This window comes from Lepidochelys kempii, chromosome 13 (genome assembly GCF_965140265.1).
Source record: "Lepidochelys kempii isolate rLepKem1 chromosome 13, rLepKem1.hap2, whole genome shotgun sequence".
In the NCBI taxonomy this organism is placed as follows: domain Eukaryota; kingdom Metazoa; phylum Chordata; order Testudines; family Cheloniidae; genus Lepidochelys; species Lepidochelys kempii.
In genome coordinates this window covers 12,245,826-12,270,211 of record NC_133268.1, presented here as the reverse complement: position 1 = coordinate 12,270,211, position 24,386 = coordinate 12,245,826, and the positions used below count along the sequence as shown (strand labels likewise).

The following is a 24,386-nucleotide window of genomic DNA, read 5'->3' as shown; positions in this document are numbered from 1 at the left end:
TTTAGTAAATATAGAAAAGAAATTAATTTGTCACTGGCGAAGCAGGTGCAACTCCACTAGCTTAAAAGGAATTGTGACTGCTTATGTGAGTGGTGAATTTGGCCGAGTTATATTTTCATTATGGTGTGTGGAACCAACAGTGATACTCCCTTTGCTTGGCAGTTTAGCTGCATGTTAACGTGTCGAAAACTGATTCCTGTAGGAATTCATGTCTTCTGCCCATCAGCAAAGGTTCAAAAATATTTAGCCATCACACTTACAGTTGTTCGGGTTAAGTTTTAGGAAGAAATATTGTCAATTGCTTTCCTATGCACTTCGGTATATTGGATATATCTAACTATGAGGACAAAGTCAGGATCCAAACTACCAAGGTTAGAAAAATGCCTTGGCAATATGTTACCACAGCTTGAGGTGCTGTGGGGTCGTCATCTAAAATACACACAGCTAGATCCGTACTCTATGCAAGTTCACACATGTAGGAAGACCTTATTCACATACAACTCAACATTACATATGGAAACTTACCCATTCACAGCATACTATGGTATTTATTTCTGGCCAATATATATGAGGGAAGTGGGCTGTATCTAAAGTTAAATAGATCAATACCTAGTTTAAATTTCTGAGTTCACTTTTATATGACTATATTGTCTGTTTATATTGCTCAAATTCTAAGTAGAACAGAAGAAATATATCTAGGAACATACAACAACCCTGTTAATCAGCAAGCAAAGGAAGTGATGAGAGTGTGTGGAGAGAAACCTTTACAAAAGCGACCGGACCAACTACCTAGGCTAGGGAATTGAACTTTTGCTATTTAAGGATGTAAATTAATAAAGTAGGTTTAGAAAACTAAAACAGTTGGCATAAGAACATGACCAGATTTGCTTACTGTTTTAATGGTGTGTTTATTTGTGTCTAATTACCATATGCAATGGCCATGTTTGTGCACACAAATCCGGTAATTAAGCACATGGAAGTTGAGAAGTTGCATATTTATATGTGAAATCATAGCATCTGTGTTCAAATTAGTCCATGTATTTTTCATGTGCAGTTGTGTGCCAAAAGTATTTTTTTAAAAAAAAATCTTACAAAGTTTGATTTTGGTGGGGGATGGCATGTACCCAATCCACTTGTAATAGTCTTGATATTTAAAGGACATCATGAGCCATCCTTAAAGATTAGACTTCAAGTATTGACACTCCTGTGTAATTATTGGGTCGAATCTTGCTTTTATAGTCTTGTTATACAGCATGCCCCTATGCAATCATGGGATTAGAATGGCAGGACTTAGAGTGGGAAAACAGAAGAAATATTCCTGTATGTCATACAGAGGCAAAGTTAATGGTAACAAACATGCAGACCTGATGCAACCAGACTGATATATTTATCTGACTCTCATTTGGATTTATGATTGTACTACATGACGACTCACTACCAGGAACAGTAACTGAAATAGTGTCTCTAAACTTTTTGCATTAGAGCTGATCTGAAAATGCTAATTAAATTTCTTATGAGAATTTCTGGTCTTTCAATCAAAAAAGGAAAATTTCACTGAGAACCAAACACTTCTAACAAGGAAAAAAAAATCTTCAAAATTTGTTACTGTTTTGACAACAAAACTGACTAGCTCTACTTTGCATAGAGTTGCCTGACAAGGAAAAATCACTAGGACTGAGCGATCTTGGGTCCCAAACCTGCCATTTCTTATGCTGAGTGTTCTTTTAAAAAGTTATCACTATAAGACACTCTCTTGCTGAAATTTCACCCCATCGCCAGCATTGGTTCAGATCCAGGAGTGGCAGTGATGGGAAGAAACCGAGTGCAGACAATGTCCCAGGCAGTCACTGGCTTTTTTTTAAGGCTCTTTGTCAAACCCTGCTCAAAAGGTCTATGCTGTATGGTGCTTAAAATGACCACAGCCATTTGCACCTCATGTATTTTGTTGTCCCAGTATTGGTATTGTCGGTAGAGCTGAATGAGTGCTAACGGTACGAAATCTTAGGGAAAATAGATTAGGGGGATAGAGAAGTTCTTTATTTTATTTTATTTTTTTTTGCTACTGACTTTGGCTGGATGTGAAGTAGAGCTGTAGATGTAAATGGCTACAAAGTCCATCTCCAATCACCCGTTTCCCCAGCTTTTTCTATTATAAGGTGTAAACATGAAATTTGCAAATTTCATAATTGTATTTGACTACACTATCATATTGAAAAAAGGTTAAGGTATTCTATAGCCTTACTATCAGTTTTGGAGAGTTGGCTAAACAGTAAGTATTTTAGAATTTGCACCCCAGAGATCTGGTGCTTTGTGAAAGAGATTATCATTGTACTAATGATCCTAAATTGGGATATGGCATGCCCTTTTGAACTGCATCTAAATGATAACTAATTATCAAATGTAGTATTTTAGGTTGTTTGTTCTGAAAAGAAGCATAAAATACCTTAAATTAACTAGTAAAAATATCTTCCAAATTATAACAAACATACCTTGTTAATTATATGGTTAATTGTGTGATTATCATTAAGGTGATACTCTGTTTTTCTGTCTAATCTTTTTTTCTAAATGTGCTAGGATTGACACTAATCTTGACCTGGATTTATATTACATTCCTAGTAAAAATGATTGTTTTGCACTGATTTTTTGTATCACAAACGTAGTACTTGAGGCTCTGATTCAGGAAACCATTTCAGTTCAGGAAGAGCACTTAAGCATGTGCATTAGTCTCACTGAAGTTGATGAGACTTAAGCGTATGTTTTTAAAGTTAATCATGTGCTCTCCTGAAGCCAGGTCTTAGATTGTGTTATTTTGAATTCATGGACTGAAAAGATGTAACCAGATGAAGATAACAAATCTGCTTGTTCTGTCTTCTAAGGCAATTTATATATTCTACTTGTCTGTTGTATTAGTCCTACTTCCAGATTACTCAAACGCAACATATTTGATACTTCCTTTGGATACATAACTGTTGGGATGGAAGGTGCTTGTGATGGCTGAGGATGAGGGAACCAATTGCTTTGTTTACTTAAGCCGTGGATGAAATTTCACTTGCATCATAAGATATACCTTCTCAAAACATACGAATTACAAATCCTTTCTTTTTTTATTTTAAAGGAGTGAACTGTTTTGGTGGAACTTCATTGTGCAATGTGTTTAACCAGGAAGCTAGCTAATCTTTCTATCCATTTGGGAACCCCCATTGTTAATGCTGCATCATAAAGTATTTACCCAATGGATATGAGCACATATTTTGCTAATTCTGCATGCTGGCTGACTGGTTATGTTGAATAAATGCTCTGCTCTTCAACTGAAGAGTTCCTTCAATTTAAACTTGCTGTTGTAAATCTCTGTTTATACCAGAAGATGGCACCATTGTTGGTGTCTTCCAGGAAATCTTTAAATAGAGTAATGGATGACTGTCATATAGAAACCCTCACTGTACCTTAAAGCTTCTGTAGGAAATTAAAAATGTAAATATGTATCTGCTGTATTTCGAATGCAGAAGTGGATGAAGCTGAGGTCTTTGAAGAGTCCAGTTTTTTCTCTCTCAGATAAAGTAATCACTTAAATATTTAATAGGGTTTTTTGTCTGATCAACTCTATCCAATATGGAGCACCCAAAACTGCATTTGAGGCCTTCAAGATTTTTATTGTGTGTGAGGAGCTGAAGCAACCAAGCCAATATGCTTTTAAGTACTATATATGAACACTAAAAGTTTGACAACTCTTAGTAGCTATTGTACAAAGATCATTCTTGGTCTTTGCAAACTTATATGCTACATTCCATAAAAGCAGATATTAATTCATAAACAACTAATTACAGTCTGCTGCTATACCACTTTAGGCTGGGAACTAACACATTTAAGCAGGAGAAGGAAAAGTCGGCTTTGCTAGGTTTGTAAGATAACTTGTGGGCCTGGTTGATGGTCTTGAAAATGTTCTTAAACCAGACTCCTGCAGCAAGTGGTGAATGTGAATCACCAAGTGATAAGTCATCCTTTTCAGTCCAAACAGAATCAGTTCTGCAGCACAGTGTGACGGGACAGGGTGCTTTCCTTTCAAATGAAACATAAAGCTTATGTTTTTGGTCATTCAAGATCTGGAGGCAAGAAGAGAATGGGGGCATTGGTCCTGCAGTCTTGCCCAGATTTCAATTTGAGTAACTATATTCTTGCTGCTGTTTTAATTGGCTACAGTATTTATTGCCTGTCCCAGGCTTTTAAGTAGTGTTTTACCCCAGAAATTAGGATCGCGTGGATATAGTTCCTTAAAATGTTGTGGGATTCTTCACTCTAAATAGCGCTTTGAGAGTACATTGATAACCCATGCTTTTTTAAAACCCAGGCCAAACTTGGTATATTTGGACTTAATATCGGGGGGGAAAGGGTTATTCAGGGGGATGTGATAGTGAATAGCCTCTGGAAGGTCACTTGCATCATAAAATTGGCCAGGACAAAGCACTGGAGAATATGCAATAAGGAACAATCCTCATAAAAAGGATTCTCAAGATTGGGTCTGGGGCACTTCCTATATATATTCCCCCAGTTGGGCTTTGTATGTGACTTTCCTGCTTTTGGGTTCTATATCTGTCTCCAGCTACTGTTAAACCATCCCTGTCAGGGTTGGCTTTTAGCTCTTGATCTTGAATACATTTCTGGAGTGTAACTGAATTTTTATGCTTTTGGAGTGCACTAGGTTACACCAGAGGAGAAGGTATATTTGTTTTAAATGCCCAGGGGAGGATGCCTTCTATTTTCTGTACAAAAGATTTATTTTCCCCTGTTGCAAATTAGTCAGTATCTTGGAGTGGAATGAGCTTACTTGGGCTACTTCATGGCTGCTCAAAAAAGGCATTAGAGCCTGAATCCCTATATCCAGAAGAGCAAAACTGTGACTGTAATTAATTAGCAGATAACAAAGGGCTCACAAAGCTTGGAGGGGGAAAATGATCCCTTGCCTTTAAGGAGTTTGACAAACACTGGACTAGATGAGAGCATCTTCTAACCCTACCAGAAAACTGATGTTCAATTAAAAGTGAAGGGTGTTTGAATTTTGAACAAAGCTGGTTTTCTCCCAAGTGTTTCTCAACTGGTTGTGTTAAATACGAATTTAAAATATTGTTCATGAAACCACTCTTTATTATCATGTTTCACTTATATGGCATCTCTGATGTCACTGTCCTACCATTTCCTCTCTCAATCACTCTCTTCCAATTAAAAATCTAATGCAAAAAAAAAAAAAGGCAGAATTTAAGAAGGAATTTCCAAGGTGTAAAACAAAACCCAAACACACACCCTTGCCAGGCTTTTGCATCATAAAGATGTAAAAAGAGAAACTCAAAAAATCCCCCCAACCCGATTATTTCTTCCTCTGCAGGCAACCTTCAGCATTTTCCTATCACTATAACTAGCAGAATCGTGGACCTTTACTCATATGTATACAAAGCAGCTGTAATCTCTCCCTATTTAGAGGTAACTCTAGCGATATCTTTTATCTGTTCTTCAGTGGTGTTTGATACAGGAGCTACACCAAAGCACTTCCTTGCATACACAAACCAGAGATTAGGTTTCACCTGATTTAAGAGACTGTCAACCAGACAAAAGCTCCTAGGTTACCTGGCCCACTCCTACTAAATTATTGAAGTGTCTCTTCTAGCTGAATGTATACACTGAGTAATTAGTCAGTAGAAAGCTGACACTGATGAATATTGCATCTCTTTTCTGTTTTAAAGAAATCTGTTTGTACAACCAATACAGAGTAAACATTTGGAATTACTAAGGCCATCACCTAGGAAATATTCCAGGCTTATTTTGAATATGATCATATTTAGCATACTTTGCACTCATAGTGCTTTATAAGCAAGTCCAAACCCCCTGGTAATTTACCTTAGGTAGATAGCATTATCTCCAATTTACAGCTGGGTAAACTGAAGCACAGAAATAGTGGCTTGCTTGAAGGTGCTGGGAGTCAGTGACAAAGCTGGAAGTAGAACTTTGGAATCTTGTATTCCAGTTTTATGCTCTAATTCAGTGATACTCAGACTGAGGCTCGGGAGCCATGAATAGCTCTTTAATGTGTCTCATATGGCTCTTGCAGCACATTATCTTAAAGTTAGTAACCAATCAGGATGCTTTTATTATTTTATTACCAATTCAGTTATCAACTTGCACTAAGTTATTAACTTCTTTGCTGTGAGAATAATATGTATATATAAAAACTAAATATTTCCCCAGTCATACTGTTTAAATAAGAATAGTACTATTGTTTTATTTACTATGAATTCACACTACTGTGGCTCTTGGGTAACACTGGTTGCTAATTTGGTTCCTGAACCACTGAGGTCTGAGTGTTACTGCTTTAATTATTGGTCTCCACTGCCTACTGGAGCTGGGCCTACTCTATCAGTGAAGCTGCTTTGGTGCACTATAACCTGTAACGCTTGTAGCCATATATTAGATAACTTGCATGATGTGCTGCAATGCTTAACTCTAAATGTGGCTATTTTATACTGATCCTGTTTTCCAAGTGCCTTGGCTCCATCCCCCAGGAGCTTAGAACCTTTGCTTTGCTTATCCGTATATGGAAGGTGACCCACATTAATGCCAAGAAGCTATTTAGCAACTGATCGTCAAAACCATAACAACCAACTGACCTTAAAGTGTGGCCAACATCACTTCATTTTTTTGATCTTGGCAGGGGAAGGGCAGTAGCAGCTTCCATTATTGTAATGGCTGCCAAGGTCCCCTTTGCTGGAGTGAACAGCAATAGCATTGCCCTGGATTGGATTATGCTCAAATGGGGCTTATCTAGAAATGAGACTGCATGCTTCTTCAGCTCCTGTTTTGCTCTGTGGTAGGACAGAGGGATACACTCCACTATGCTAACCTCTCTCACATTTGGCATGTGCAAAGATGATATTCTGTCATCTTGGATATCGCTATGGGCTCAGTTTAAAAGCCTACATAATAAAAAAAAATGGGTGTAAACAAGTATTTATTTGCCTGTTATGTAATAATTATTAAACGCGAGCTTTTAAAATCTAAAATTATGTCACAATTATTTCTGCCTTTCTTTATTCAATTTTTTCCTATTCATATTTCCCAGCTCACACAATGTAAATCAATGGATGTAGAATTTCTAGCACTGGAAGAAAATGTTAACTTGTCTTCAAATAACTGTTTCCACTGGTTTTTTGTTTGTGTTGGGGTTGATTTTATTTTGTTTTTGGCTTTTTATTTTAAGGTGGAAACATTTATTATTTTCAGTGTTTTATAAAAGTTTGGGTTACAAAATCTAAATCTTTGGCTGTTAGTTTACAGCCTCCTGTAAGATACTAGGAAAGATACTAGGGAGCAGAGCAAGGCAGTTTGGGTAAAATAAGATGTGGCTTGGAGAGGTAAATTCACCAGTTACACCTGCAGAGAAGTCAGTGGAATTACACTAGTAGAGAATCTGGCCCTAAATCTGAACCCTCAAATGCCAGATAACCCCCTCAACTCCCCATCCCAAACTTATTTTCAAATCCTTAAACTTCTGGCAACTTTCTGTGTACACATAAGGTCCCATAATTTTATTACCAAAACTTGAACCAAACCATTATCTTTTCACTCCAACATAAATTCCAGAAGGTCAAGATAGAATTCAGACCCCAAAAACTGAACCAGACCTACAAATACAGATCTTTCTTGGGGCAGGTAAAGCAGTTTAGCTCATTCAAAAGAGGGACTTGATATACATGAGTTATATATGCACAGTGCTTCATAATATAATGTACATCTCTGTCTATCTAAGTCTTGAACTATAAAAGAAATAAAAGAGAGACGGCAGATAAGAAAGACAAAAGATTATATAGAGGGATGGGGTGGAAGAGATCAATAGAGAGAATTGCTGAAGAAAATCTGTTTCATTGGGGCCTTTTACTAAGCCCTGGTTGGCCTTGGGTCCTTGAGAGGCTATTAAGATATTTGGTCCATATGACAGTCTGAGTCACATTCAAGACTGACATAGGTCCATCATCACAATGGTCTGGCCTAGCTTATCCACCTCACTACCTTTCTTTGGTGATGCTGTTGCCATGACCAGCACCATTGGGAAGACAAGAGTAAAGATGGTGTACTAACCCCTGCCAACTCCTTTTCTAACTATGGCTCTGCTAGGAGAGAAGATTCCCAATAGCTGCCTCTCCATGAGTGAGTCCTACCAGAATGTTCTAGCTATCATCCTACTCTTATTGGGGCTCCTTGCCTTACTGGATAATGCCATCAAAATTGCTCTCCTGGTAAGCAAGCAATGTTGTGGGTGAGGAGGGTTACTTCTTCTATTAGGCCAATGACACTTTTCTTTGAGTCATTACTAACCACAGGGCCCTAGCTAGGTGCTCCTCTCCTAAATCAGTACTGACCCCTGTGTCCAAGCATTTTATTTATCTACTGGAAGTAAGAAAAATATTTTTAGGGGTTCATCCCCTGCCCTGGGTGTTTATCTCATAACTTAAAAACAAAGTGGTAAGCAGTGCTGTGTTGGAGGGAGAGGTGTGAGTTACTAATTAGGGGGCATTCTCTCCTCTGAGTCAGTATTGATGCCACGGCCACAGTGTGATGTTAGGGGGCACTGTATTGCACTGGGTGATTCACTGGGCATTTTTGCCATTCCATAGTGATAGCTTGGTGCTAGGGGGAGCTGTGCTCCATGGAACGTGGTGAGTGACTCAGTATGGGCATTCTGCCCTAAGTTACAACGAATCTACTGCCCTGATATGGCACTAGGTGGTGCTGTGCTGATTGAATCTTCTGGAAAGACAGAAAAGGTCTTCTGAGCATTTATAATCATCTAAGATCATCTGGCAATTTATGTAAAAGACAAGAGTTTAATCATGGTGTCTTGCTCAAATTCCAGTCTCAGTGACTGGTGATTCTCTCCTCTCTCAGTTCCAATTGCATATAGTCTTTATTTCCTATCCTAAAGTGGTTATCCCTGGTCAGCTGCCACAATCCACCCCACAGCTGGCTGCCCCTCTGCAGTGAATGATCCCTGTTCATTTGTTGTATTTGAAAAAGGAGGCTAGATAACTTTATGGCTAATAACATTTGTAGTTATGCCCCTGAGAGAGAAGGGTAATTAGCTGTTATGCTGATCTCCTGCAGCAGAGAGCTAAAGGGCATTTCCTCCCCCCGAATGGCATTCCACAGTTGGCTAGCTGCATTAGGGATTTTAATACTTTCTTCTAGAAGCATTGGTCACCCGGGAGGAGAGATATCAGATCATTAGCTGGACTAGTGATCTGATCTGATCTGTCAGGAACTGGGATTCTAGACCAAATGGACCTGTGGCCTGATTTAATATAGCAGGTTGCGGGAGAGGGAAGTATCAGATTAAGTGAAGCAATGGTGTGGGATACAGGATAGATATGGCAGGATGTGGGTGTCTGATCCACTATTACAGATATATTCCTATTCTGAATACAGTTCTGTTCTATTGCTGTTAATAAGGTTCATACAGATATGACTGCCTAAATATCCCCCATATGATACTAGGGCCAAGGCATCTTGAAGATTGTGGGGGGTTTGTTTTTTTTGTTTTGCAAAAAGAATGGGTGGGCAATTCCTAGCAAGTTTGCCCTGCAATTTCAGGTGCGATCACATTACAAGTTTGCTCAGTGGATACTGAATTTTTTGAAGGCTCTTACACTTGCCGTTCAGGTACAACCAGGTCAAGAATTTTTTAACTAATGTTTTTTCATCAAAAATGCCAATTCATTGGAACTGAAGCTGTTTGTAGGAAAGGGTTGATTACAATGAATTGACATTTTTGAAATGGAAAGTTGTATTTTTGTTTCTAAATATAAGTCAGATTATAGCTTAAAAAAAGCCAAAACCAAAATTAAAACTTTTGATTGACCTGAACCAAATTTTTTTCAGATTTTCGGTTTGTGAAAAACTTTGAGATTGACTTTTTGTCCTTGTTCAAAATGGGAAAATTCTTCAAAATCTTGAAAATTCTCATGGAATGGGAAAACCATTTGCTGCTCCACTCTAGGATCAGAGGTCATATCCTGATCCTATTGAGGTCAATGATGAAACTCCCATTGACTTGAAAAGGGACAGGAATTCAGGGAGGCAAAAGCATCTGTACTAGAGAAAAGCTGCTAACCACAATGGCCACTGGTTTTCTCTCCTTCTTCCCTTCTTTCAGGTCTGGATTTACCTGTGTCAGTTTCTGAAGAGAATCTTCCACTATTTCATCACCAAAGGTAAATTGAGGAAGATGAGGAAATGTTCAATTTGGTTTGTTTGTTCTAAACTGTTTTGGGCCAGTTCTTATTAGATGACACAGTGCTCTAAATGCTGATGTCTGCAGGAGCCCTGTCTATGCTAGCCCTCATACTCACCATTACTACCACCAGCAGAACTGCACCAGGATTAGCAGCAGTGGGAAATTTGAGAACAAAATCTTCAGTGTAGATGTAGCCTGTTTGTGTCTCTTTCACTCTCCTTTCCTTTCTCTCTTTCTGTTTCTGTCCTTTACCTTTCCCCTCCATCTCTTCCACAGTCACTGTGCAGGCAGGTTGGGGAAGAGGGAAGAAAGGAACCAGACATTGTCTGGCCAGAGATTCCATGAACTTACTACAATAGGTTAGCCACCACATGGACACTGTACTTCTGTTAATTCATTTCTTCATTTTTTATTCTTCCTCTTCATTCCCCTGAAGCCTCCGGATGGATCAAGGCACTAACAGCCATTTCCTGCAGCAAGAAATCCAGCAGTTGGAAGGAGCTGGTTCTGAGCAAAGGCCACAGGAATATCTCCATTTTGCGCTTCCACTGCACTCTGGATCCTCTGAGGCTAACCGTGAACATGAACAACCTAAATGGGCCGAAAAGCCACTGTCCCCAGGGTCATAGGAAGGGCAAGGGTTACCATGGTTCCTGGCCAACCCATCAAGACACTGATGATGAGAAAGCCAGTTGGTATGGGCACCAGCAGCAACACCGTCGGGTGAACAACCGGCTTAACCCAGGTCAACGTTACCATGACTGGGAGAGTCAGTTCAGCTCCCGTCACTCAGACAGTGACAGTCCGCAACCAGTGTGCCCGGCCGGATCCACTGTGTCATCAGTGCGTTTTCACATCAGCACCCCAGAGCAGGTTGCCAAGGCCAGAGGCAGCTTGGTTGACTGGGGCATTTACATACACAACCCACAGAGGGTCACTGGGGATAAAGAGCTTGGCCCGGACAGTGCAGGAGAAGCTACGCAACGGCAGAGTTCCCTGCATCAATCTGCTGTTCCAAACACAGAGGGACCCATCAGCCTCCATTCAGAGTGCTCTGCTGTGCACATTCACCCCCAAGTCAGTGAGGCACACTTCATACCCAGCCCAATCTTCCCAGGCCCTAAGCGGGTAGTGTACTCTGCCCTGGCTCCCACCCCAGAGTCCAGAACCTGTCTCAACAATGATTACCACCACCCATTGTCCCAGGCATATCATCAGAGGAGTCCTGAGCACCATCCTGGGACTGAATTTCACCAGAGCTTGCCACTTGTCCAGCGAGCCGAAGTCTACATCTATCTTGTCAACCCACCGCCTCCCAGCCCAGAGTGCACCGCTGAACGGTCCACCCTCCCCTTTTCAGCATCTCACACCATCTTGGTCAAGGACACATTGGCAAACCGGGTATCTGTTGGCCACACCTGGGAAAGTTCCAACCAAGGCCCAACAGGGCAGATTATCTGTGACACCCACACACAACGCAAGAGTATCTGGGAGAGAAAACACCAAGCTAGCACTCTGCAGTTGAGCCCAGACTATGAGAAGCTGGCAAGAAGCAGTGATGGTGCCAACCTGATCCACAATCCACCTCTCCTGGCAGACATGACAAGAAGAGGTTCTGAAACAGCACCACCCAACATTAGCAATTGAAGGTACCATACAACTGGATTTACCACCCAGCTGACTTCAATTCCTGGCATGGATAAGATTCTGATGCCTGGTGAACGCTGGGGGACCTGAACTAAGTGGGTGGGAATAGTACAAATGGCATTCTCTGCTATTTTGTGGTACTCTCAGGACGTGCTGGGTTCAATAAACAGCAAATCACAAAGCTCCTAGTTACGCAGATTCTCTGTAGTGACAGCTGTGGGTGTGGGAAGAGCCCAGGTGGCATGGCTTCTTCATATAAGAAGCCGCAATTCATTTGTACATTTTGACCCCACCCAGGTGTCCTAGGTATGCATTGCAATTCAGTCTCTATGGCAGGAATGCTCAAATGAGTTTGAGCTCTGTGATTTCTCTTCTAGGTATTAATTTTGGGCACATAACTGTCGTCTCCCACCCACCCCCCCCGCCACCGATTTAAAAACACTTTTTATAGTTTGTTATTTTTATTAAGTGGTTTACACCAGAAGGTGTGGTTATAAATACAGTTGGTGAGTAAATATACATGGAAACCTGCCTACAAACCCAATTCAAGACTTACCTAAGTGCTCAGAGGTAAAAACACCTAAGCGTAGATAAAAGACCAGAGGAGGAATGTTTACAGGCATAAAGTACAATATATGTTTAGTAGGTATAATAAAATGTGTCTCTGGTCTTGGCACAAATGAGAAACTTCCTGCAGACCATCTTGGGATCAAGAACAGAAATAGCCATTCTGATGAAGACTCCAGTTCTCATCCCTATCCCATACCATTCTGGGAAACCGGTGTAAAGCATGCTCATGGGATATCAGAGTTTGAGAAGCGTGCCTTACACGTGCCCTTCCTATCTAGGGATGTCACTCCTGTCAGTCTCTCAGTTACCTACATTCCGCACAAATTTCATGTCCTCTTACTTTTTATTGATGAAATTATTTACATCATTAAAAATAAGCAATCATGGAACTTAGATGAAAAGCTGTTTACACTGCACTGAATCCTGCAGCATGTATGTATAATTTAAGTTTCATGTATGTATAATTTTTGTGCTCCTCTTCGAAGGTCTTTATTATCTATTGCATCCAATATATGGACCTTGGCAGGCTGAGAGCTTTGGTGAGAGGAGCCTGGCTTGCTGTGGAAGCATTTTGTATGACCTGCCATTGCAGTGTGAACTGAGGGGATCCTTTGCAATTCCTGCTCTAAATAGGCTGCAAGCAGAGTACTTCTGTGGTCTAACAAGTGCTCACAGGAGCTGGGCTTGGCACATCTTAATGAGTTTGCAACAGAGGGCATGCCTCCCAGCCCAGGTAGCCAAATACACACTAGCTCTGCTTGAGCTAGCATGCTAAAAACAGCAGTGCAGATGTTGCAGCACCAGTGGCATCACAGGGTAGCCATCTGAGTACAAGCCCACCTGAACCCCTGGGTCTGTACTCGGGTTGATAGCCCATGCTGCAACATAGAATCATAGGACTATAAAGGACCTTGAGAGGTCATCTAGTCTAGTCCCTGGCACTCAGAGCAGAACTAAATATTATCTAGACCACCCCTGACAGGTGTTTGTCCAACCTGCTCTTAAAAATCTCCAATGATGGAGATTCCACAACCTCCCTAGGCAATTTATTCCAGTGCTTAACCACCCTGACAGGAAGTTTTTCCTAATGTCCAACCTAAACCTCCCTTGCTGCAATTTAAGTCCATTGCTTCTTGTCCTATCATCAGAGTTAAGATCAATATTTCTCCCTCTTTCTTGTAACAACCTTTTATGTACTTGAAAACTGTTATGTCGCCTCTTAGTCTTCTCTTTTCCAAACTAAACAAACCCAATTTTTTCAATCTTCCCTCACAGGTCATGGTTTCAAGACTTTTAATAATTTTTGTTGCGCTTCTCTGGACTTTCTCCAATTTATCCACATCTTTCCTGAAATGTGGTGCCCAAATTAGGCCAGTTGAGGCCTAATCAGCGCAGAGTAGAACAGAAGAATTACTTCTCGTGTCTTGCTTAAAACACTCCTGCTAATACATCCCAGAATGTTCGCTTTTTTTGCAACAGTGTTACAAAAATATTTAGCTTGTGGTCCACTATGACCCCAACTATGACCCATCAACACTGCTAGCTGGAGCGGAGCTAGCTCATGTCTGGCTAACCAAGCTGGGAGGCATGCTCCCAATAGGAGTGTAGACAAAAACCTGTTAGGCCTTAGCTACGCTAGGACAAGAGATTGTGATTGGCGCTATGCTGCCTAGCACATCAACTACCAAGACTTTGGCTGTAGTGTAGACAGCTATTAAACTATAAGCTCATTGTTCTGTGTTTTTGTACAGCCACTAGTACAACAGGCCCAGGACATTAAGTAACCATTGGAACAAGTTACCAAGGACCGTGGTGGATTCTCCGTCACTAACCATTTTAAAATCAAGATTGGATGTTTTTCTAATAGATATGCTCTAAGAATTATTTTGGGGAAGTTCCCTGGCCTGTGTTATCATCTAGTCTGACCTGTATCAGAATGGTCCCTTCTGGCTCTGGAATCTAAGACTGGGGAGCCTACTTTTTACCACGGTGGAAATAATAATAATTAATAATTTAAATAAATAAATAGCTGGTCATGATAGACTCTGGCGGGGAGCTTACCGAAGAGCATCAACCGTGGCCTCTTTTCCTGGTGTTATCAACGGCCTAAGGGTCACATTCTGCTGCCAACCGACATTCCATCGAAGGTAAAAGTAAGCTGTAACAAATTAAGTCTGGAGATGTGAGAGTGTTGGAGAACACCAAATCCGGGCTAATACCTATTTTCAAAGCACTGTGCAATGTCTGTTGTGAATCCCCAATTCTGAAATAACTCAGAAGATTAAGCTGTTCCCATCAAAAGACTCCAACCGAAGCAACACACCTGGGCAAGGGAGAGGTCCTCTGTTTGAATGTTTTATTAAAAGTGACCCACAAAGGATTATAAAAGCAGGTCTGTTGGAGCAGCAGCATCACAGAGATGTGCAAAGGTCACCATGCATTCAGGCCACCAAAGCTGAAAAGCTAAGAGAAATAGAAAGGGCTGGAGAGTGTATTTCCTCCTACAAAGCAAACCAAATATGACTCAGTGCAACTTCCCCTCAGGATGTCTCAACCCTTCTGCCACTCTCAGCCTGGATAATGGCCAGCATCCAGATTAAGCATTAGTAAAACTGATAAGCCAAACAATTCCCACAGTATATTTCTTGTTCTTCGAATAACTAACTTAACCACAGAGCGTCCAAAAGGGATGTCCCATCCAAGGTTGCTGCAGTAACCAACAAGCAAGGTCTCCATAGCAAATCCAAGTGCAAAGCCCTTAGAGCCCAGCAAAAAACAGCAACATTAACTGAAATAGGTCAAAGCTCCACAGTAGCTCTGCTCAGTTTTAAAAATAGTAATAATCAGTTCCGTGTGATGAGGCCTGATCCAAAGCCCACCGATGAGGGCATTCAATAGCCATTGGATCAGACCCATGACAGACACATACTTCACAGGCCTCTCCCCAGGAGCAACCAGAGAGAAATGGGGAATTGCTTGGAAAAGCTCACAGGGGGGTCCTTCCTCAGCAGCCCTAGAATTGTCTGGGACAGGCCTGTGGCCCCAAACCTGTGGCCCCAAAGCCGCATGCGGCTCTTCAGAGGTTAATATGCGGCTCCTTACCTAGGCACTGATTCCGGAGCTGCAGCTATAGATGCTAACTTTCCAGTGTGCCGGGAGGTGCTCAGTGCTCAACTCCCTGTTCTGCCCTAAGCCCTGTCCCCACTCTACCCCTTCCCCCCAGACCCCTGCCCCTTCCCCTGAGCCTGCCATGCCCTCGCTCCTCCCTGCTCCCCCCCATAGCCTCCTGCGCATGTGAAACAGCTGATTGCGGGGGGAAGGGGGAGTAGGCGCTGATTGGTGGAGGCTGCTGGCAAGCGGGAGGTGCTGGGGGTGGAGGAGCAGATGGGGGGCTGCTGACGTTTTACTGTGGCTCTTTGGCAATGTACATTGGTAAATTCTGGCTTCTTCTCAGGCTCATGTTGGCCACCCCTGGTCTGGGAGGAAGTCCACTCACCCTAATGGGCTCTGACTAGTCTTTCTCCCTCATTCTCACCTCCCATAAAGGTAGCCTTGCCCACTTTATTTTCACCATATTTACTCTTTCCCTCTCTGGTATGATCGCTGGTAGTCAGGGCTCTTTTGGCTACGGTCGTAACACCTACATTATGGGGCAACACAGTTCTTTTACTACAGTCCTGTGTTCTGGGATGTGGCTCAGCCAAGTCACACCAGCAGCTGAGCCCGCTTTTGCGAAGTAACTGGGAAGTCAAAGTAAATAGAGGCTGACCATAATTTTTCTCCAGTTCTGGAAGTACTCTACTGATGCAGCCTGCCTGCATGCGAGGAGAAAGAGGAACCGGAGCTCAAACATGTCACAGAGGTGCTGTGTGTGCGCTCATGGAGAAAGCGGGTGATATTGTTCTCTACACACATTTCCTGCTGGCTGACATGGGGGTAAGCATTTGTTTAGCTCTCAAAAGAGGGTGGAAGTATTAGCCTTCTGTTCTTGTGCAGGAGCAGGGAATCTGTTAAGAGCCTGATCCTGCACAACTTAGATCAAGTGGAGATTTGCTATTGCCATCAATTGGAGCAGGATGAAGAACTAGGGAAGGAGGGTACATGAAATCAATGAGTTTTGTAATTATACATTTGTAATCCAAGAAGGAGCCCACACACTTCTAATGGCAGAAATAAGGTAGGCATAAGCGGTATGAATCAATGATCATGAAGACTCTAGGCCTAGGAACACTAAGAATTGGTCATATGGCAGGGAAAATGTGTGACGGTCCAGAGGCTCTCTGCACTATCCATTGTGGAAGGGCAGCAATGGCTCATGACTCCACCAACATGTGTATGTCACAAAACAAAACATAAGATTACATCAGGCATACCATTTTTCAAACATTGACTCTTTTTATTGCAAAGTGGCACGACCTTCTCATTCATGCAGTTAGGCTGGGAGATACTCAGCCAGCACTATTAACATGGGGCCTGATCCTGCCTCACTGTAGTTAATGTGGCCTTGAAGGGGAACGTGACACTTTGAGAAACAGGAAGGTGGACTGCTCCCTCCTTAATCATTCATGAAGTCTAGTGAAGCAAAAAATCAATGCAACAAAATATATAAATGGACGACTGTGGAGTTCAGATTTCAAAATATTTTTTTGCCTTAAAATAATTGGCTTTTTGTTTGGGGGCTTTTATAATAGAAAAATATCTTTAGACAACTCTAGTCCAAATTTGTTTTTCCCAAATGTTCATCCTACAAAGGCAAGACAGACCAAGAAGAGCTTTTTATTGTGGACAGACTTCTACCTCTGGTAATGGGCCCTGGTACAGAACCCTCTCCTTCCCAGCCATACACACAGAAGGTAAAATCTGTTTGCTTGGTTTACTTCCACAAACTCTTAGCAATATGATCAAGTAAGCAGCAGGTCAGATTCCCAAAAGAGGATAGCGGAAGAACTATCATACCAGTGTCAAGAACATGTTTGGGAAGATTTGTGGGTATGAAACACTAAATAAAAGTAAAATGGCCACATGACTTGTCATATGTTGCCAGTGCTTCTACTTTTATGTGTTTCACCATGATAATGGGAAAAAATCAGATTTAGATTTTTCTTGTCAAATTACTTTATTTAACTTTTAAGTACTATGTAGAACAAGACCAGTTACTCTTCTATGTGCACTGGAGGAAAGTAACATTTGGAAAAGAATCTAATTGATTAAACAGTATTACAGATTTGCAACAATAGCTATGTTTAATGCCCACCTTCTTGGTCTTTCAATTCTTTGTTAAAAGCAGGGCTGGGGTTCAGCTGGTATGCAATAGCATGGCGTACTGACAGCTCTCTGAAATTACTGTCTTGTTTTTCCACACAGTCAGTTTTCATTTCAAAATAGCAGCAGCAGCAACAACAACAAAGTCTCTGGTTGTCATGGTTGTGATGAGAACCTCAGAACTGGGACCCGAGTCTACAAGATGCAGCGATGGCTATGGGCATGTCTCCATAGCAGCTGGGAGGCATAAAGTCCAACGTAGGCAGACATATATGTGCTCATGGGGCTTGAGCTAGCAACCTAAAAATAGCAGCATGGCCAGGGCAACACAGGCAGCGGCTTGGGCTAGCCAGCCAAGTACATACCTGCAGGGTTGGGCAGGGCAGCTAGGCTGAGCTGTTAGGCCACACTGCTATTTTTCGGTGCCAGACTGAGCAGAACTAGCTGGTGTATGGGGAATTACACATCTTATCTGCTGGGTAGACATCCTCTCTGTGAGTCTGCAGAGAGTCTGGAACATTATCTCTGAGAGGTTTGAACTGCCCCATTCATCTATGTGAAGTGTCAACTCTGATGCCTAGTGATGATAATGTAAATATTGTTTTTGTGACTGGTTCGGTCACAGAGACCCCCTTGGAACTGTCACCTGATGTGCTGAGTTTACCTCTGGGCCCATTTTGCCTGCCAGCTTGGGACTCCAGAACCTTGTCTTGTTGAGCCAGACACACTAGCTTGCTGCAACACTGACCCAGGTTTGGGCCATGCCCCCAAAGCTGCAGACTTTAACCAAAAACTGCTCAGCAGGTCACCTATCTCCAACACCCAGCCACCCAGCTCCCAGTGGGATCCAAACCCTAAATAAATCCGTTTTACTCTGTATAAAGGTTATACAGGGTAAACTCATAAATTGTCCGTCCTCTATAACACTGATAGAGAGATATGCACAGCTGTTTGCTCCCCTAGGTATTAATCACTTACTCTGGGTTTATCAATAAACAAAAGTGATTTTATTAAGTATAAAAAGTAGGATTTAAGCGGTTCCAAGTAATAACAGACAGAACAAAGTAAGTTACCAAGCAAAATAAAACAAAACACGCTAGTCTAAGCCTAATACATTAAGAAAGTGATTACAGGTAAATTGCACCCGCAGAGACGTTCCAATAAGCTTCTTTCACAGACTAGACTCCTTCCTAGTCTGGGCCCAATCCTTTCCCCTGTTAGTCCTTGTTAGTTCTGGCAGGCATTTTAGGTGAAAAGGAGGGGCTTTCTCATGACTGGGATCCCCCTTGTTCTGCTCCACCCCCTTTTATAGCTTTGGCACAAGGCGGGATCCTTTGTCTCTCTGGGTCCCCATCCCTCCTAAATGGAAAGGCACCAGGTTTAAGATGGATTCCAGTACCAGGTGACATGGTCACATGTCACTGTAAGAACTCATTTTTCATTACCCACGTGACATGTCTACACAGGCAGACTTGCAGGCAAACAGAGCCATTTACAGTCAATTGTCCTAGTCAATGGGAGCCATCAAGATTGTAAACCACCATTAATGGCCCACACTTTGCATAATTACAATAGGACCTCAGAGTTATACTTCATATTTCTAGTTTCAGATACAAGAATGATACATTCATGCAAATAGGATGAATATATTCAGTAGGTTATAACCTTTGTAATGATACCTTACAAGAGACCTTTTGCATAAAGCATATTCCAGTTACATCATATTCACATTCATAAAGCATATGGAGTGCAAAGTCACACTGTTAACTATTTAATTGCTGGTGTAAGAAAGCAGAGGGAGATTCACAGCAATGTACAATTCACTGAGTCATGTCTCCTTTTGGTGGCACAAGTGGCTAGTGTTTGGGAGATACCATCACTTACTGTTCTCCCATCATGAAGAAGCCAAGCTGAAGGAGACTAGCAAAGCCCAGGGGCATATCCAATGTCCCACGCAAGGAGAGCCAAGCTCAAGGAGCCCAATGGAGCTCAGAGAACTCATATTATCATATTTTAAACATCTGTACAATCTACTGTGAACACTCTCATTTTGGCAACTCATGTGGGTGGAGCTTATTTTGTGGGCAGAGCTTGGAAGAGTAGAACTAGTATCATTTTCCCTTCAAGTCAACCCGTTTAAATCACACTTTTCCGACAAAGCCTTTTAACAATAACTCACCAACGAAAGAAAATTGTCTGTCTGTCTTGCTTCGAGAGAGAGCTAATGTAGATTGTGTACTGTTTGTTTAAGTCAGACTGTACATGCCTGACCTTGTCTACTCTGGCTTTTCTTTTAAAACCTCCCACCTTTGCAGCTCCGTTTGTGGTAGCAGAGGTGGAAATGCTAGTGTAGATCAGCTGCCAGTGTTTTAACTGCTGTGTCATCTGCAGCGCTGCACAGGGGGAATTATAGCTGTGGGAGGTTTTAAGAAAAATGGCAGCGTAACCACAGTCCTTGGGGCAGTGCAGCACCCATGTATTCCTCTGTGTCCATGTACATTGAAGGTGCTCCTTAAAAAATAGCAATACATTAAAAGAGACATGTCACATAGCTTGTTTGAAAAACAAAAGACTGAGGGCATAACCAGAAGTGTGTGAGCTGAGGGGGAACTGCAGCAGCTCATTTAGTGCATCCCTGAGGAGGGAGGCAGAACAGATTTCCTCACCATCTAATCCATCTCTGGATAGGCCTTGAATCTGAGCAGAGGAGTGGGCTCTCACACTCTCTTAATTATAGGGTACACAAAAATGGGCCAACCGAAAGAATCCCTTTGTCATGCAGTACTCAGAGAGGGAAAACTTATGGGATTTAAGAACATAGGAGACAGGCAAAGAATCACCCAGGATAGACAGGGATGGTGGAGCCTTATTTGTGCCCTAGGTAACAGCTGGTGGTACAGGAAGCATTCAGACTCAGATACAGGGTGCCTAAGCTGCACCCAGACGTGTATGTGCCTAATGTGCACGCTTTGTGTTTGCACACTCAAATGGCTGCTTTGCACATGCAAACACCTGCTCATACATGCACCAGTTGTACAGGTGAAATGTAAAAGGGCCAGTTTAGAAATGAGGTTAATAAAGGCACCCAGTGCCTCATCTCTATATTCATTTTTTCCAGTGCTTGAGCTAAAATTGTAGGCCTGTCCCCTGTACTACGTGATAAAAGAGAACAAGTTGTCCCTGCCTTCTCCATTCTAGCACCCCTTTGTGGTCTAGTGCAGCCCCAAACCACAAAGTGTGCCAGCCAGGCAAGGCACGCAAGCCCTTTGATGAATTTATCTGAGTGGCTGAAAATGTGCCAGTGATTAAATATTTGCAGTCACGATTGCTGCAAAGTTTTAAAAAAAACCACTTCGTTTTAAGCGGCTTTTACTGGCGGGCTCCTGGGCACAAACATTTGCTTTGCAAACGTATGTTTCCTACTCAAATTCAGTGCTGCCCGCTCCCCCTTTCACTCTACCCTATTCAGCTTGCCTCTGTCCTCCTGCTGCTGATTTGCATGTAGCTTTCACCCGGCAGAAGGCTCCCGCTGAGGCTGCTGGGACTTGTAGTCTACATCAAAACTACGCAGGCGTTTGGGAGATTTTCGTGGGAATTTTAAAGACTCTTCCAGGAGGCGCCTCCAGACTCAAGTACTGAGGTACATACAAAGAGTACTAGACCCCTAACCATGTGTGCATTAGATTCCCGGGGAAATCTCAATCTAGAAGTAGATTAGAAAAATTAAGAGATGCAGAGAACTGCCCATTTATTTGGCTTTTTCAGTGCATGAAAATATAGCCTTTGCATTTACACAGGCAGTTCTAGCTATGAAAGTGGAGGAATGGAGACATCCCTAGCTACAGAGATATTGCGAGATGTAGAGCCCCAGCATCGCATTAACCAGGAAAGAAGCTAGATTTAGCAACTGGAAAGCCAGAAAGGGTTTATTTGCTTTTATATTGTATCTTCTCCCTTCTCCCTTGTCTGGTTAGACTGTAAACCCTTCAAAGCAGGGATTGTTTCCTTTCTGTATTTGTACAACACCCAGCCCAGTGGGGCCTCAAACCCAAATGGGGCATTTGGGTACCACCATAATATAAATATTTAACAATACTAATGACGGGGTTACCCTTTTTTATTTGCCTTTTTCGGATGTGTCACACCTAAACAAGCAAATTTAGCTATAATCCGAAGACGTGGGGGGGGGGGGGGAATCGGCATTTCCCAGTGTCTGCACATCTCTCTCGCTCCAGCCCCAGCAGACAGACGATCAATTATGAGCTAAGCTTTCGCAAAGCACGTGGCGACCAAACGACGCATCATCCCATGCGCGTCTCAGGCGGAGAAGAGGGAGACCGATGTGTCCCTCCCTCTCCACCCATGTCTGTGGATTTCAGTCGCAGCCCGGTTTGCAGCCCTCTCCGCCGCCTCTGGCGAACGAGCGCCCGCCTCGCGTTGTTATTTCAGCGGCGGCTGCTTCATGGCAGCCCTTGCGCCTCGCCTCGCCCCGCCCCGCCGCGGGTGGGAACTACAAGCCCCGTGGGCCTTTGCGCCCCCGGGGCTCGTCTCCCGTGGGGAGGCGGGGCCGGAGCCCGGCTGGGGGGGCGGAGGGAGAGGATGGTACAAAGCTCGGCGCGGCGGCTGGCAAGCAGCGGCCGCCTCTGTTCCCCGGCGCCCTGCGGGAGGTCATTGCACAAGAGGGGCTGGAGCCAGGGCTCTTCGCAGGCAGCGGTTCCCGGTGCATGGGGGACAAAGCGGCAGCTGCCGCCTGCTGCTGCCGCCGCCGCGTGGGGGCGGCCCCGCCTACCTCTGCCCCCAGCTGCCGGTGGTGGTGAGGAGGAGGATGACTCTGGCCGAGGGTGTCTCACGCCTCTTCTGAGCCCCTGAGACGTTTGCTCCCGGCCGCCCGTGGCCTTTGGATGCTCTTTGCAGCGGCCGCCGCCCCCTGGCCGCGCCCCGCGCCCGCAGCGCCATGCACACCGTGCAGAAGGACACTACCTTCACCAAGATCTTCGTCGGGGGGCTGCCCTACCACACCACCGACTCCTCCCTGAGGAAGTACTTCGAGGTGTTCGGGGACATCGAGGAAGCGGTGGTGATCACCGACCGGCAGACGGGCAAATCCCGGGGATATGGCTTTGTAAGTGCGGCGTGCGCCCCTCCCCCAGCCCGGGCAGGTGCCGCGGTGATGGGCGCGGAGAGGAAGGCGGGCGTCAGCCGGGGCTGGTGCCGAGTTCGCTTCCTCGTGTTGGCCCTGGTAGCCCGGCTCAGGCATGTCCCAGGGGAGCCCGGTCTCCGAAGCGGGGGTAGTTGTGATAGTAACTTGCTTTGTGTCGGTTAAACAGCCTGTGAGCCTGGGATCCCCCCCGCTCCCAGGGAAGAAAGCCCTTACCCCAGTGAAACACTGTCCTCCCCTCCCCCCGTATCCCATTAGCCGCCTGTGGTTGTCAGGCGTGGCTCCTTACAGCCCTTTCTTCCCCTGGCTTCTCTCTAACGCAGGGGAGAATCCCCCTGTATGCCCCCCACGCTCTCCCTTGGGCAAGACCTGCCCTGGTCTTGCACCAGCTAGCTCGCTTGGGGATTACACAGGGCTGGGTGGTTTGGAGGTCTCTTCTGTACAGAGCCGTCCTCTGCTAGAAAGTTGTTTCCCACTTCTTCAGCATCGCTCAGATCTGTTTTCCTTCCTGTAGGACAGACTGCTGGACGCAGGAGAGCTTGGGCCGAGGGCGTGAGGCAGAGAGTAATTCCCCCCTCCCCCCCCCCCAAAGACAAAGGCCCTTGATTGAGAGCATTGGGATGAGAGCCTCCAGTGCTGGCTGCTCTGTAGTTCATTTCAACACCCCTTCCCCCACGCGTTGCTGGCTTGTTTCTTTAGAGCGCTTCAGTGAAGCACATTCTGTGCAGCCCTCAATTTCTGCATCTTCTGTATGATTCATGAGTGTGTCCTTTGCTTCAAGTTTCCCTGAGCAGCCTCTGCTTTAGGGAGTGTGTGGGGGAGAGGGGTTAAGTTACTCTAACAACTTGTGCCTGCTAGAGTGGAGAAAAAAATTGCTGTCCGATTCCCCAGGAGAGAAACTTGTTGGTGCTTTCTGTTTTCAACCCAGTGCACAGGACCCATTCTTGTCCCTCTTCCCCCTCCCCCCACGAACTGAGATTTCAAGAAAGCAAATTTAAGCCCTCACCCAAAAGAAGCAAACTTCATCAAGCCCCAATCAGTGCAGGTTTTGTGGAGCGCCATTGCTACAAAACAGGTTGTGTTTAACTCCAGGTGACCATGGCAGACAGAGCTGCAGCTGAGAGAGCATGCAAAGATCCCAACCCCATCATTGATGGCAGAAAAGCAAACGTGAACCTGGCATATCTGGGAGCAAAACCAAGGAGTATTCAAACTGGTGAGTTCTCTGCTCTCTCTGTTCGAATAAGCCTTACTTGTAAAATGGGAAATGTGTTGGTAATTGATCTTAAGGCACTGGCCCCTCAGTTTTCCCTGTTTATTTAGTGCATTATGTAATTCAGCTTTCTCTGCTCCCTGTTTCCTTACTTGAACCTTCTATGCCAAAATTACACATAGTTGGGGTAAAGACATTGTTCCCAGAAGCTAATGCATTTATAGTCTTCTTAAAACTGCTATAGTATATTGTTTCTACCACTC

At 43.7% G+C, this 24,386-nt stretch overlaps 1 protein-coding gene across 5 annotated transcripts in view; it reads left to right on the top strand.

The window, feature by feature from the left end:
- Positions 1-22,319: 22,319 nt before the first annotated feature.
- Positions 22,320-24,386, top strand: part of RBM38 (RNA binding motif protein 38) — a 115,803-nt gene continuing 113,736 nt past the window's right edge. For 2 of the 5 annotated variants that reach the window (XR_012154666.1, XR_012154665.1), the window contains exons 1-2: positions 22,321-22,874; positions 24,003-24,126. Coding sequence is in view for 2 of the 5 variants with exons in the window: in XM_073309290.1 (XP_073165391.1) it covers positions 22,707-22,874; positions 24,003-24,126 (292 nt within the window). In the remaining 3 variants the exon portion in view is untranslated. Of the gene's footprint in view, positions 22,875-24,002; positions 24,127-24,386 lie in introns of all 5 variants that reach the window. The other 3 variants (XR_012154664.1, XM_073309289.1, XM_073309290.1) reach the window with 2 other exon arrangements.